This window comes from Kogia breviceps, chromosome 3, assembly GCF_026419965.1.
Source record: "Kogia breviceps isolate mKogBre1 chromosome 3, mKogBre1 haplotype 1, whole genome shotgun sequence".
NCBI lineage: Eukaryota > Metazoa > Chordata > Mammalia > Artiodactyla > Physeteridae > Kogia > Kogia breviceps.
Genome location: NC_081312.1, coordinates 13,478,844 through 13,495,484, shown reverse-complemented (window position 1 = coordinate 13,495,484; position 16,641 = coordinate 13,478,844). Strand labels below are relative to the sequence as shown.

Sequence of the window (16,641 nt, the reverse complement as noted above, 5' to 3'; positions counted from 1 at the left end):
TCTCAACATTATTTTTTAGTTGGGTTCTGGTGGGCATCCAAAGGTTCAGGGCAAGAGGACAGAGCCCCATGGCCCCATTTCTTCCTCCTCGATGAATAGCCTTCAAATAGGAAAATAGGTTGTCCAGCCCGCCCTTATCCATCTCACATGAAACATTTTCCATATAAGGTATTGGTTTGGGACTCCTGAAAGCCCCAAGGACATTCATTCCGGCCTCTGGACTTCCATATCAATCACACACACACTCACAGGTTAGAGGGAGGGAAAGCCAGGGCTGGAGTTCCCTCTGTGATGACACTATTTATTGTGAAAAGGGAGAATAAACAGAAAATATATTCTATGTTCCCTCCCTTTTCTCTCTATTTATAACAGCAAAGACACTAGAACTCAAAACTCAGCCTAGAGGACATGCGTCATCACTCAGACGATCTCAATCAGTGACAGATGAGATCAAACTGAAAAGCATCTATGCCAGAGCTAGCAAGCCATTCCAAACTTTGGGGTGTTTATTGCAGCCTTTTGTGGGCCCTGCCGATGTGAACCTTTGGAGCAAAGCAGGCCTTCTCCACAAAGAGTTTAATAGGATTTGGAAAATAAGCACTTACTCCCCCAACAAGTGGGAAACAGAACCACGTGGCTCTGGGCAGGTGAAATCCCACTTCCATGAGCAACGCCCCAAGGTTTGAAGCTCTTGCAAATGAAAGGGGAGCAACTCCCCTGTTCAGTTATCCAATCTGCAGTTTAAAGCGCTATTGGACTATTCCTGAGGAAGGGGCCTCCCACGCACAGCCTGGGAGGAGCTACGGGGGAACCAGATACCTACTGTTGGTCTCCACGTGCATCTATCCTGCAGCAAAATGTCAAAACAAGGGACAGCTGAAGACATTTGGAAGAGCATCTGCATTTCTCATAAGAGCAACACGAAAAGGAAAACAAGCATCAAATGCATGAGAGAGCTATCCCTTACATGCAGGCTCTTAAACCTTTTTAAAACTCCATTCAAAGGCAGCTCAAGGGGAAAATGTACCCGTGTGGCATTCCAGCCATACTCGCTTTCATAAAAGCCGTCTGAACTTTGGCAAATCCAGTTCTCTAAACGGATCAGCCATTCAAAGGGAGATGATCCTGTGGGCCAGGGTTTCCAATCCATTAATTTTCCCCTCAGCAAAGCAGGGAGGCCTGTGCAGTACCATCCCAGGGAGGCAAGGGAGCACAGAGCATGGTCCCCACTCCCTCCTGCACTGGCCCATGCCAAATACGGTGACTCGTACTCATGGGGCAGCCTCCTCCTCCCACCTTCAGATCTCATGGGAAAGTGAGGACGCAGGTGGAGAAGAGACAAAAGAGCCTATGCTCATTCTTTTTCTTTAAAAAAAAATTCCCATTGTGGTTTATATTTAAAATTGCTTTACGATAAAAACTAAACTGAAGACAGCATTCTAAGGCTTTCTACTTTTCCTTCTTTAGGAACTTGATTTAGAAAAAGAAGAAGGCTTACCCATTTTTGAAATAGAGGACATGGGCTCTCTGTAGTCCTGTTTCTAGGAAAAAACCTAGTTCTTGATCGTGGGGAGCAGAGCCAGGCTTAGGACTTCTGTTTTGAATATTAGAAAGTATTACCTAGAAGGGGAGAGAATCGGAAAACTAATCAGATCCACATGCAAGCCTACCTCCTTCAAACCCTGCCTCTAAATGCACCGCAGGACTTGAAAAATTAACTTCTGTATGCAAACATCAGTGCAAGGCACTGATGTAGAAGTGTAGGGATAAGAAAAGCAGAGAGAGTGACTGCTTTGAGACAGGGAACAACTGCTAACCCCGGGCCACGTGTGGCCCTCCTGGCACTGAAGACAGAGGAGTGAAGGGTGCTGATGAGTGCACGGCGCCAGGGGAAGCATTAGAGGTGGAATGGCTCTGCCGAAGGCCAGGATGTTGACAGAGCGGCTGAGTGACACAGAAGCCGGTCCAGCAATGGACAGAAACAGTCATCACCCTCCAATGGCTGAGGTCACTGATGGGTGGCCCGTGGCTTCAGCCCTCCAGAGTCTGATGAGCTTCAGAAAGAGCTGGAAAGTGCCATGATTGGCACTGGCTCTGGAATTAACCAGAGAGGGCAAACTCACCAGGCTACAGAGCTGCGGCCTGTGGACTGGGCAGCAGCCACCTATTCTCAAGGGGAGAGTTGAGAAAAACAACCTCGACTCCCCCTCTCCCCGAACTTGACCTCTTGTCAGCAGATAACAAGGTTTTAAAGGTTGACGTGTTTAGCCCTGCCAGAAAGACTGCCAACTAGTCAAGAGAAAGGCTTGCAAGTTGAGGGGGATACAGTGAGGTGTAAACACTTAGCTACTGTTACAGAGGCTGCTCTCCTTGAACTCACAAGTCAAATAAAGCATTTATCAACCAGAAGCTACTTGTGGCCCATTTAAAAACCACAGGAGTGCTCTGCAAACATGCTGCCAACATCTGCTGAGAGTCAGCAGCTCTCCAAAGATCCAGCTGTTAGCCAAACCCCAAATATTTTAGAGGGCTTGAAATTATTCTCCAAATGGAGTTGAAGCAATTGATGGTCCTCTACCTTACGAGCTTTGGGGAGGGAAAAAAATGTAGAAGACACACAACGAACAATATGTTGTGGAACGAAATCCAGGTGGGCAAACCCTTGCCTTTGAACTACATCCCAGTATCTTATCAAAACTGCCTGGCCCTTCTTGACTTAGCCCTCGGCTCTGCACGTGCTAAGAGGCAGGTGTTCCTCCTCCTGCCTCTGAGAACTGTCATTTTTGGCTCCACCCTCACCCATCCTCGAAGTGTCGGAGATGCACAGAGAGCGGTCCTGGGCCCTTGTCCTTCTCTGTTAAGTGTCTCTCAAGATGATCTCACCCGCTCCTCAAAAATCATCTACATGCTGCCGAATCCCAAATTTATAATCTCTAGTCCAGACTTTCCCAGACTCATATATCCAACTACTTCCTTGACTTTTCCACTTGGGGGTCCAATGCTGAAACTTTAAAAAATTATCCTCCATTTGCTTTTGATAATAGTTTTTAATTTTTTTAAATGCCATGATTATTTTAAAGTGAAAACAATGTAGTATCGTACAAAAAGAAAATTAAAAATCATCTCAAAATTCTACCGCATAGAAATAGCCAGTGAGCACTGATTGAAACATAACCCAGCTATCTCTGTGTACATATGTATCAAGTGGAGAGAAAGGTAAAAATCATTTTACGAACATTGAGATTGTTATACATACTGGTTTTAATTTTAATTAAATCTGACAGGAGAAACTAAAGTGTGACCAAAGTAATCACTCAACCTCAGAAAAATGTGGTGTTTTTACACATAGTTCATACATTTATGTCTCTCTAAAGTTAAAAATATGTTATATTTATTACATGTATGCATGTGTGTTATATGTATGTGTATATAGACGGAAAGACAGAGACAGGGAGACAAAGAAAGAGACAGAGAAAGGACAGAAAGTAGGTCATTCTTTTATCTACATATTCCAACACTATACAGTATCTGTTGACCCAGAACAAAAATGAGGAAACTGACATATTCATACTACCTTCTCCTTTGCCTTTTCCTCAGCCTCTTATTTTTGTTATAGTACTGTTTTTTATTGCCAAGGTACCTAACAATTATGTTCTACCCCATAATTGTTTTGCATCAGTTCTATATCAAAATGCATTTGAGGGGCAAGATAGGGGTAGAGGATTAAGAGGTACAAACTAGTATGTATAAAATAAATATGCTACCAGGATGTATAGTACAACATAGGGAATACAGCCAATATTTTATAATAACTGTAAATGGGATATAACCTTTATAAACTGTGAATCACTATGCTGTACCCCTAAAACTTATATAATATTGTACATCAACTATACCTCAATCAACCAATCAAATGCATTCATTGTTTCTTTAATTCTTTATTTTAAATTGATTCTTGCTTGGTGGAATATTGCCAAAAGGGGCTCATGGATGCTACAGGCCCTGAATTCTTACAGGTGGAAGAATGTCTGTCTCTTGTCTCTGTTCCTCTAAACCTGAGTATGACATTCTCGGATTTCCCACTTTCTCTCCCTCAGAACATGGCAGACGGTACTCCAGTCTTCCAACACTGACAGTTGCTGTGGACAGCTAAGAAGCCAGCCTTACTGTTCTCCCGGTAGACAATCTGCAAAGAGCAGTCCTTTTCTCCCTGAGGTCTAGAAAATCGACCAGGGGTTATCTTGCCATTCATCATTCTATGTCAGCTATTCTTGGAACACAGCGTGAACTCTCAGTCTAAAAATTCAGATCTGTAGCATCAAGTAAGGCACTGGACTCGGGCTGCCATTCTGGGTTCAAAGCCCAGCTCCACTACTATGGGCAAGTCACAGTTTCTAAAGTTTTCTCATTGGTAAAATGGAGATGGTAATAGAATTTTTCACTTAGTGCAGTCCTATGAACTAAGTGGAATAATAAATGGATAGAACACTTAGCACAGTATATGGCAAGCGCTGAATAAAGCCTTACTTTGTTGAAGAATTTCTCTTTGATTATATAACTGTATTTTCTTATCTATTCTGGTTTTTTCCATTTTCTGTTTCAGGAATACTAATTGTGTGCACTGTCTTAATTACTGTACCTTTGTACAATAGAAAGTTAAGAGATTGGGGAGTGTGAGCCCCTTAACTTTGTTCTTTCTCAAGATTGTTTTGGCTCTTCTGGTCCCTTGCATTTCCATATTAATTTGTGAATCAGCTTATCAATTTCTGCAAAAAAGGCAGCTAGGATTTTAATGGGGACTGGGTTGAATTTGTAGATCAATTTGGGGAGTACTGTCATCTTAACAAATTAAGTCTTTTGTTCCATGAGTGTAGGATGCCTTTCCATTTATGTAGGTTTTCTTTCATTTCTTTCAACAGTGATTTGTAGTTTTCAGCGTATAAGGTTTGAATGTCTTTTTATCATCCCAATGCATTTTAATCTTTTTGATGCTATTAGAAGTGGAATTACAATTTTAATTTCATTTTCAGATTGCTCATTGCTAGTGTATCCAAATAAAAGTGATTTTTGTATATTGACCCTGTATCCTACAACCTTGCTGAAATTGTTTATTATTTATAGTTTTTTGTGTGTGAATTCCTTAGGATTTTCTATATACAAGATCATGTCAACTGTAAGTATAGTTTTACTTCTTTTTTTTAAAAAAAAATTATTTATTTATTTTTTGGCTACGTTGGGTCTCTCTTGCTGCATGCTGGCTTTCTCTAGTTGCGACGAGCAGGGGCTCGTCGTGGTGAGTGTGCTTCTCATTGTTGTGGCTTCTCTTGCTGTGGAGCACGGGCTCTAGGCATGCAGGCTCAGAGGGCTTCAGTAGTTGTGGCACGTGGGCTCAGTAGTTGTGGCTCACGGGCTTAGTTGCTCCACAGCATGTGGAATCTTCCCGGACCAGGGATCAAACCCATGTCCCCTGCACTGGCAGGTGGATTCTTAACCACTGTGCCACCAGGGAAGTCCCTCCCTTTTCAATCTGGATGCCTTTTATTTCTTTTTCCTGCCTAATCTGATTTTGGAAGGAAAGCATCCACTCTTTCACCATTATATATGTTGTTAGACATGGGTTTTCATGGATACCTTCTCTCAGGTTGAGGATATTAACTTCTTTGTTTTTTCTAATTTTTCTTTACTTATATTCCTCGTTTGTTGTGTATTTTTTTATCATGGGGAGTGTTGGACTTTGCCAAATGAGTTCTCTGCATCTACTGAGATTATCATTATCATGTGTTTTTTGTCCTTTATTCTATTTATATGTTGTATTACACTCATTGATTTCCATACGTTAAATCAACCTTGCATTTCTGAAAAGAATCTTGCTTGATGGTTTATAATTCTTTCTCTATGCTGTTAGATTCAGTTTACTGGTATTTTGTTGAGGATATCTGCATCTGTATTCATAAGAGATACTGGTCTCTGGGACTTCCCTGGTGGCACAGTGGTTAAGAATCCTCCTGCCAATGCAGGGGACACGGGTTCAAGCCCTGGTCTGGGAAAATCCCACATGCCGCGGAGCAACTAAGCCCGTGCACCACAACTACTGATCCTGTGCTCTAGAGCCCAAGTGCCGCAACTACCGGAGCCTGCGTGCCTAGAGCCCGTGCTCCACAGCAAGAGAAGCTACTGCAATGAAAAGCCTGCTCACCGCAACGAAGAGTAGCCCCCGCTCACCACAACTAGAGAAAGCCCACGTGCAGCAGTGAAGACCCAACACAGCCCAAAATAAATAAATAAATTAATTAATCAATTAATACCCAAAAAAGAGACACCGGTCTCATAAAATTAGTTAGGGAGTGTTTTACTCCTCTTCTACTTTCTGAAAGCTTCTATAGTACTGGCATCATTTCTCCCTTAAATTGAATCTCTCTTCACTGAATTCACCAAGGAAGCCAACTTGACCTGTATGGGAAGATTTTTAATGATAAAGTCAATTTCTTTAATTCATATAGGTATACTTGGGTTATCTATTCTTTCTTGAGTGAGCTTTGGTACTTTGTGTCTTTCAGGGAATTTGTCTATTTTCTATAAATGATCAAGTTTATTTGAATAAAGTTGGTCATAATTTTCCCTTACACCCTTTCAATGTCTATAGATCTATAGAAGTGCCTCCTTTTTTCTGGTTATTGATAATTTGTGTCTTCTCTCTTTAATTCTTGTTCATCTCATTAATAGTTTACACAAATTTTATTGATCTTTTCTAAGACTCCATTTTAGGCTTCACTAGTTTTCTCTATTGTTTATGTTTTCTATTTCACTGATTTCTGTTCTAATCTTTCTTATTCCCTTCCTTCTGCTCATTTTGGCTTTAAATTGTTCATCTTTTTCTAGTTCCTTGAGTTGGAAATGTAGATCATTGATTTGAAATTTTTCTTCCTTTCTACTATATACATTTAATGTTATAAACTCTTCTGTACATTTTGTTTTCTATACCTTGAAGCTCTATTATTAGGTATACATACTTTTAAGACTATAATGTCTTGATGAATTGACTCCTTTTATTATATCTCCCTTTATCTCCTATAATATCCCTTGTTTCTAATTCTATTTTATGATATAATACAGCCATTCTAGCTTTGTTTTGATTATTGTTTGCATAGTGTGTGATTTTACCTTTTATCTCCCTATGTTTTAATATTTAAATCATTTTCTTGTAGATAGAAAATCTCTGCCTTTAAATTGGGGTGCTTAGACAATTTACATTTAATATAATTATTGACATGGTTGGAACCATCTTGCTAGGTTTTTTTTTTTTAATTGTCCCATATGTTCTTTGTTCCTTTTTCTCACTTTCTTCTTTCTTTTTTTTTGGATTGATGATTCCATTTCATTTCCACTATCAACTGGTTAATTATGTCTCTTTTTTTCTTATTTTTTAGTGGCTGCCCTAGGGTTTACAATACAGATCTTTATAATATCTCTAAGTAATATTACACCAATCCATATATAGTATAAACACCTTATAACAATATACTTCTATTTCCTCCACTATCTTTTTTGCTATTGTTGCCACACATTTTACTTCTATATTATAAATCCCATAATACATTGTTCATATTTTTGGTTTAGGTAGTCAATTATCTTTTAAAGAAATTAAACATAAGAAAGTCTTCTTTATTTACCCTCATTGTAACCATTTATGATGCTCTTGATTTCACTGTGTGGGTCTGTATTTTCTTCTGCTTGAAGAACTTCTTTAACATTTCTTGTCACACAGGTGGTGCTGGCAATGCATACTGTCAACTTTTATTTGTTCTAAAAAAGTCTTTATTTGTCTTTCCAGTGTCTTCTAATCTGCATATCATTTTCTGATGATAAGTCTTCTATAACTCTTATCTTCATTCTTCTGTATTTAAAGTCTCTTTTTCTTTGGTTGCCTTCAAGACTTTTGTCTTTGATTTATAACACTTTGACTATGATGTGTCTAAGTGTGTGTTTGTATTTATCCTGCTTGGGGTTCTCTGAGATTCTTGGATCTGAGATTCTTTGCTGTGTTTCAGTAATTCTGAAAACTTCTTAACCATTTTTTCTTCAAATAGTTCTTCTGTCCCAGTTTCTCTCTCTTATCCTCTTGGGGCACCAAATACGTATATGATATTTTCCCACAGCTCTTGGATGCTCTGTTCTGTTTTTTTTTCCCACTCTTTTTAATTTTCTTTTTGTGTTTCTCTTTGAATAATCTCTATTAACCTATCTTCAAATGAAAGGTTTTTTCTTAGCTCTTTCCAGTCTTCTAATAAGCTATCGAAGAAGTTCCTCATCTCTTATATCATGGTTTGTTATTCCTAGCATTTTAATTTTACTTTTTTTATAGTTTCCTTCTCCTTGCTGAAATTCCCATCTGTTCCTGCATGTTGCATATCTTTTCCATGATATCCTTTAACATATAACTCATGGGTATTTTAAAGTTCCTATCTGATAGTTCCAATACCTGGGTCGTTTCTGGGTTTGGTTTTGTTTATTGCTCTTCACAGTGATTTGTTTATTCCTGTTTGTGTGTGTATATATATGTATCTTATAATTTTTTATTTATTGTTGACAATTGTGTTTACAGAAATAAACTGAGTTAAATAATATTTACACTTGAAAATGTGTACCCCTTTTCTCTTATCAGGCCCTAAGTGTTGGGGATTGAGTCAACCTAGTCAGTAGTTGAGCTGGAGCTGGGGTTTATTGTTTCTAGAGTTACCTCCAATGCACCACAGGCTTCACACTCCTCCAGTACTGGGCTGCTAACTGTGGGGCTTGGGATGCCAGCAGGTTTTCCTCAGTGTTTCTATTCCACCCTCAGTTTTTAGCAGTCTCTGTATGCTTGCACTTCAGAGGAGTTCTCTCTCCACATTCACACCCCTTTCCCAGTAGTAGTCTGCTGTTGCATAGTACTTGGTGCTGTGTTTGTTATGTGGCTGGTGGTGGAAGGGAGAAATTCTTGGTTCTTCTGGTCCAGCCTCAGTCTTAAGAAGGGTCTGTACACCAGAAACTCAGGGATGGGGCTCATCGTCAAGGGCCCCTTTCTGGGTATCTCCCTCCTAGCTCCTGGAATGCCTTCCTGGGACAAAAGCCATATAACTTCTACCCCAGAGAAACTCTGAGCATGATTACACTCCTGGGAGTCCAGATTCAGCCCCAAACTGAAGCCTCTATTTATCATTCCATCTTATAAATACAGCTGGTCCTGTATCCACGGGTTCCACATCTGCAGATACGGAGGGCCGACTATACTATGCCATATTATATAAGGGACTTGAGCATCTGCAGATTTTGGTATTCACAGGGGGTCCTGAAACTAACTCCCCACAGATACCCAGGGGTGACTGTAACGTCATCCAGCCAGCTGCACAAATCAGACACTGGGGAGTGAGCCTTGAGACCTTGACACTCTTTCACATCTAATCTATTACTATTTCCCTCCTAATTATTTTCTCAAAAGTCTGTATATATCCATTTCCACAACCATAACTTTCATCAAAGCTACCATCACTTCCTGTTAGATTTCTACAGCAGCCTCCTAAATAGAGTCTCCACGTCCTCTCTTGCTCCTTAACTTCCTTTCCACCCTCCACAAGCAGCCTGAATAATTTTTTTAAACACAGTCTGGGCTTCCCTGGTGGCGCAGTGGTTGAGAGTCCGCCTGCCGATGCAGGGGACACGGGTTCATGCCCCGGTCCGGGAAGATCCCACATGCCGCAGAGAGGCTGGGCCCGTGAGCCATGGCCGCTGAGCCTGCGCGTCCTGAGCCTGCGCTCCGCAACGGGAGAGGCCACAACAGTGAGAGGCCCCTGTACCGCAAAAAAAAAAAAAAAAAAACCAAAAAACCACAGTCTGGATCATGTTACTCTTACGCTCTTTCTCACCTCTCATGTATCAGCTTGATTGTCATTTCTCAGAAGGGCCTTCCCTGAGCACTAACATAAAGCAGGCCTGCCTCTAATATTCCCTCCCACAGCATCCTATTCCATTCCTTCATTGCATTTATTAATGTACTTTTTACTTGATTATTGGCTGTCTCCCTCCATGGTGCTGCACCTTCTGCAAAGTCAGGGGCCATGTCTATTCAATTTACTAATATATCCAGTGTCTACTGCAGTGTCTGGGACAGGGTAAGCATTCAATATGCATAGTAAATGAATAAAACACATAGTAAATGAATGAATGAATAAATTTGCAGGGCCAATAAGAAATGCAGGGGAAAAAGCAATGAGAAAATAACCTATTCTGCATTAGGCACTATGAAGGTACATAGACTATCTCATGTATTCTCCCACAAAAACCCACTGAGACGCACACTATTACCCTCTCTTTACTGAAGGGGAAACTGAGACTTTGCTCCACTGAGCAAGTTACCCAAATCACATGGCTCGAGTGTTAAGGCTGGTGTTGAAACTCAGGTCTACCTGACTCTGCAGTCTGACTCCTCTCCCTTTGTCCTATTGGTCTGCATTTGCTTGCAGAACAAAGTCCAAAAGACAAGGTCAGGGCTGCCAGGATGAGGCAGGATAGGAAAAATGCAAGGTGGGAGAGAGAGGGAATAGCTTAGCTCAGGGTTTGCCCTGAAGTCTAAGTATCTTGGATTTAATCCCTTCCTCACAAAGAGCCTCTAACACGTGGGCCTAGGCAGGAGCATTGTCTGGCAGTGTCGAAGCCACCACATTTCCTGTGGATAAACACTTCCCTGTGAGAGGACTGCCGACAAGTATCCTTAACAAGTGCAGCCTGCTTTGGCAAAAGCACACACCCAACACCTGAGGAAGCATGACAGAAAGTGGGCAGGGGCCAAAGATTTTAGGTCAAAAGGCCCAGGTTCAAGGTCTGGTTCTGACATTCCTCACCACTTGTGGACTTAGGACAACTCCTTTCTTCTCTCAGATCTTCACTGTTTTCATCTGATTAATGGGGATAATAATATATACCTACATAATTGTTATGAACTGCAAATAAGAAACTTAATGAGCATGTAAACATTATAACCCTTACTGGAGATACATTAAAGTATCACCTTCAAGTAGGAACAAAATAAGGATACTTTCCACCACCTTTATAATAACGTTGTTTTAGAAAAGTCTGGAGATAGGGCATGAAAGAGAGATAAAGTGGAAAATACTAGAAAGGAAGAAAGAATAGCCACAAAAGTCATTCCTCTGCCATATGTTCATATCCTTAGAAAAATGAAAAGAATCAACTCTATTTTTATGGAGGAGTTCAGTATTGTGGCTCTTAATCCTGTATAGCTATCCTTGTCAGCCTTCAAGGTTCAGCTCAGGTGTCATCTCTTCCAGAGGCATCCGTGAACCTCCGCACAGGTCCAAGACCCTTCTCTGGGCTTGCAGAATTCTCTGCAATTCTTCTCTCACCAAAGCAGCCCATGTGCTGTTTATGGACCTGTGTCCTCAGAAGACGGTAAGTTTCCTGAGGACATGCTCTGTGGCTTATTTCTTCTAGTGCCCCTGGTGTCAAGCACAGTGTGCAGAACAAAGAAGGCACTCGTTAAATATTTTTGTAATTGAATTTAAAAAACCAAAGCATTGCTATATGTGAGAACACAATGGAAAAAATGATCCTATATGTGAAACAATACAAATAGAAAAGACCTGGGGATACAATCCATCTACTGAAGTCTGGAAAACAAAAATCTTGCAAAATGGAAAGAGGTATCATGGTCACAGATGAGTAAAGACTAAATATAATTCTCCAAACCAATGTATAGCATTAATAAAAATTTGACCAAATCCCAATTATTCTAAAATGCATCTAGAAATACCAACAGAAAAGGACAAAGGGTATTCTGAAAAATAAGTAGTTACTAATCCCTTCAGATGTTAAAACATATCATAAAGAAGCACTTATTAAACAGTGTCACACTGGTGCAATATAAGATTAGCAGAACAAAATAGGAAAGTTCAGAAATTACTGTTGTGTCTAAAATTTTATGAAATGACTTAAAATACATAACAGAAAATATGAAAAAGGAAAGATAAGGGAATATTACTCAGCCATAAAGAGAAACGAAATTGAGTTATTTGTGATGAGGTGGATGGACCTAGAGTCTGTCATAGAGTGAAGTAAGTCAGAAAGAGAAAAACAAATGCCGTATGCTACCACATATATGCGGAATCTAAGAAAAAAAAAAAAGGTCATGAAGAACCTAGGGGTAAGACGGGAACAAAAGACACAGACCTACTAGAGAATGGACTTGAGGATACGGGGAGGGGGAAGGGTAAGCTGGGACAAAGTCAGAGAGTGGCATGGACATATATACACTACCAACATAAAATAGGTAGCTAGTGGGAAGCAGCTGCATAGCACAGGGAGATCAGCCCTGTGCTTTGTGACCACCTAGAGGGGTGGTATAGGGAGGGTAGAGATATGGGAACATGTGTATATGTATAACTGAGTCACTCTGTTATAAAGTTGAAACTAACACACCATTGTAAAGAAATTATACTCCAATAAAGATGTTAAAAAAAAAAAAGAAAGATAAGATCATCTTTTTTTTTTTTTGCGTTACGCGGGCCTCTCACTGTTGTAGCCTCTCCCGTTGCGGAGCACAGGCTCCGGACGCGCAGGCTCAGCGGCCCTGGCTCACGGGCCCAGCCGCTCCACGGCATGTGGGATCTTCCCGGACCGGGGCACGAACCCGTGTTCCCTGCATCGGCGGGCGGACTCTCAACCAATGCGCCACCAGGGAAGCCCGAGATCATCTTAAAGTGGTACTGAGGTTTGAGGAAAACATTAGAGTCGTATCTAATATCATACACCAAAATCAATCTCTCCAACAAGACTTGAAAATTAAAAGTTGTTTTTTAAAAAATGGAAAATGGTTGAAAACTTTTTAAATCCTAGAGAAGATTTATCCCAATATTTCAGCTTTAAAACAATGAAATAAATGTAATAAAAAGATAATCAGATTCAACTAATATATATAATAGATTTAAAATTTATGAACAATTTAGAAATGGAAAAGTACTGAGGGGGAAATCATTCAGAGCAAACATAATAATGAGTTAACATATTTATGGTATAAAAGCTTTATTCAAATTATAAGAATAATACTACATCCTAAAACCAGAGAGAAAGTATAAACAGACAAAAAAGAAATATAACAAGGTTAAACATAAAGTTATCATATGACCCAGCAATTCCACTCCTAGGAATATACTCAAGAAAAATGAAAACATTTGTCCACACGAAATCTTATACTCAAATAGTTATAGCAGCATTATTATAATAGCCCAAAGTAGAAATGACCCAAATAATAAATGATAAAATGATGAATGGATAAATAAACATAATGTAGTATCTCCATACAATGGCATATTATTTGGCAATAAAAAGAAATGAAGTACCAATACGGGCTGCAAAATGAGAACATTATGCTAAGCCAAAGAAGCCAGTCATAAAAGACCACATGTTGTATTGTTTGACTTATAGGAAATGTCTAGAATATACACATCTATAGAGACTGGAGAAACTGGAGGTAAATGGGGGGTGACTGCTAATGCATACAGGGTTTCTTTTGAGCGTGATGAAAATGTTTTGAAATTAAATATCGGTGATGGTTGCACAACTCTGATATTAAAAACCACTGAATTGAATACTTTAAATGGGTAAATTCTATGGTATGTGAATTATATCTCAATAATGCTGTGATTTAAAAAAAAGAAAAGAAATATAGCTAGTAAGCAAATAGATGGAAAAAATTTCAACCTGACTGATAGTCAAAGAAATGCAGACCAAAATGGCAAAGTACTGTTTTCACCAGGCAAATCAGCAAAGTAACTTAGAAACCAAATGCAACCCCCTCAAGATTGCAAAGCAACCACTACTCCCCTGTACCGCCAAAGGTAGAAGATGTTAGTATGACTTTTAGAAGGCAATTGGATACAATATATAGTAACCAGAATGTTAAAAATGTCCTGACTTCTGGGAATTTGCCCTTAGGAAACAAAGCAAAACAAGGGAAAAGCCACCTGAAGGAAGCTGGCACCAGAGCACTATAGAAACAGGCTATACCCAACTATAAGTGAATTATATCATAGAGGCCATCCACTTGATAAAATATTATTCCATAACCATGACAACACTTTGAAGTTTTGATGTAATGTTGAGTGAAAAAAGACAGATACAGATCCCTCTAATGCTATAAAATTATGAGGGCAAAGACTGACCAAGAACGTACAAAAATTAAAATAAGCTACTGTTCTTTTCTGGTTTCCAGGCTTTTCTAAGTCAGCTTTAAGTGTGCTGTAGCCTCCTTTCCCAGCCAGTCAGAGCACCATCCTGGCCAGTCAGTTTCTTGACATTTCTTTAAGGAAGTAGTTTATTCAGATGTACTACATTAAGCCATGACCTACAACCTGCTGCTTCAGCTGAAGTGAAAAGGCAGGGATTGGGAAGGAGAAGAGAAGGGAGAATCCATCTTTTCTTCATGGTCTCATGTTTTAGACCCCAAAGCACAGCCACATGGACCTCCAGAGTCACACCCTGCCTTCCGTGTCAGTAGCACTGAGTACTTTTCCTAGGACATCTTGTTTGAGTTCAAGACACACAGTAACCTTAATCTAATCCAGTTGTGAATCCAACGTCTCAGCTGTGTCACTGCGAGTTCTTCCTGTGGGGAGGACAGAATCCACTCAAGGACTGACCACGATGACCAGTGGACAGCTCTTGATGAACGGATGAAGTCTCGGCTGGGCCCTGCAACATTTGGGCACCAGCTGCTTCTTAAAACTTTAACGCTAAAACAGCCCATAAAAAAAAATCTACGGGTGTCCCATAATTTAGCATTAACTTCTTTTCTAAAATAGGGTGTAAAGGAATGAACTGTCAGCAGAAGGTAAAGTTCCACCCTGGCACGGCTTCTGCTTGAGCAAGCCATGCCCAGCTGGTTGGCTGGTGCATGCAAAGGACAGAGACAGGATGATTTCATTTGCCAAAAGCAGGGCTCATATTAGGATATTCGAGGGTGAAGTCATCTTTATTCCTATCATTGCACCTTTAGAAGCTCCTTGTGGGGCAGATAACTTTATTTACTGTTGGTGTAATGCCACCACCCAAAGATAAACTAATCAAGGTCAACCTATGTCATGTCCATCTATTCTAATTTGGTTTACTTGATTAAATTATTCTATATGCATAATTTTGGAGGTATCTTTCATTCCCCTTCAGAGAACAAACTATCAGAGAAAATTATTAGCAGATGTCTCTGTGACCCTAATGTAACAGGGACAAGACTAAACAAATATTCAATGCACACGGCTGTCAGGTATTCAAATTTCCTTTGGCCCCGCCTCCCGTTTGGAACAAGGAGGGAGAACAGTACATGGAAAGCTATCATACTGGGTGGAGAACACTGGTGGCTCACTGGTTTTCTTCCCCAGACAAGTCAGGCAGTATTAACACCGCCATGAAAATGGAAAGCTGAAGCACACAGATGTAAACGACTGGACCAAGGTCAAACAGCCGGGGTGAACAGAGAGAGATTCAGAACCCAGATATGATATGCAGACTCTAGGCAGGATGTTGTTCCATTAGCTTCCAGGCAAGAAAAGGAAAACCAAATTCTGCTGAAAAAATCACTCCATAAATATCTCTTTAAAATTATTTAACACTTTTAATAAAACAGCATGTTTAAAATACATATGCATATGCATATGTATATACATATGCATATGTTTAAAATACATATATACATATTTTCATCTAAATATCTGAAATCTTCGAAGGTTAGGAAAGCATCCACTGCCAGGTGACACAGGAACAGATAATGACAATAAAACGAACATTTAATGTGTGCCAAACATGCACTGGGAAGAACATGAGTTAACCCAATTTATGCTCACAACAGCCTTACAGCAGTTATTATTGCTATTTTACAGCTGAGGTTCGGAGGCAGCACAGAGAGGTTGAGTAACTTGCCTGATGTTCCACAGCGAAGAGGTGGCAAGGCCAGGATCCCAACGCTGGCGTCACTCAACCCCTGGGCCCTGCTGCCTCTCCCAACTTAACTTAGCCGCCTGGAGGGGAAGCCAAGGTCAGCCCCCTTTCTGAAGAGCCCCTGCCCTTCAGGAAACAAACAACACTAACGTTGCTAAACATACCCACTCTTAGAGAAACTAGAAGAGGAATGAGGCTGCATCAGAAACAAATCGATGGTTCCAGATTATGAAAAAACGTTTTCCACAATACTCCAAACTGTGCTCAAAAGTTCTCCTCAAATTTTATCCTTGCTAGTGAATGACATTAAGAGACAACACATACATAAAATGCCAAAAGGTCCCGGGAAGCAGAAGTTTCTTCGCTTTAGAATGGCTGGGACATGAGGGGAAAAACCACTGAAAGACTGCCTTTGCCCAGCAGAACAAACACAGGAACAGAGTGGTGGGGTTTTCTACTTAAAGGGCTACCTGCCCAGAAAAGCAAAGTACTATTTACCTAAGCTTGCCCCAGTCTTTTGGCTTCCTTCAGATTTTATTTTCCTAACATTTGTTTTCAATTTAGCATAATCCTTAAAAGTCATTTAAGTTAAAGGAAGAAAAAAAAGGCCAAACAGGTATCTTTCTCTGCATGGCACCATTGTCTTGCCTCATAAAACCC

General features: G+C 40.2%; 1 protein-coding gene across 7 annotated transcripts in view; it reads right to left on the bottom strand.

The window, feature by feature from the left end:
- TTC7B (tetratricopeptide repeat domain 7B) overlaps positions 1-16,641 on the bottom strand; it is a 241,385-nt gene that overhangs the window by 162,959 nt on the left and 61,785 nt on the right. For all 7 annotated transcript variants that reach the window (XM_059055632.2, XM_059055627.2, XM_067027900.1 and 4 more), the window contains one exon: positions 1,499-1,620. In XM_059055632.2, coding sequence (XP_058911615.1) covers positions 1,499-1,620 — 122 coding nt within the window. The remainder of the gene's footprint in view (positions 1-1,498; positions 1,621-16,641) is intronic.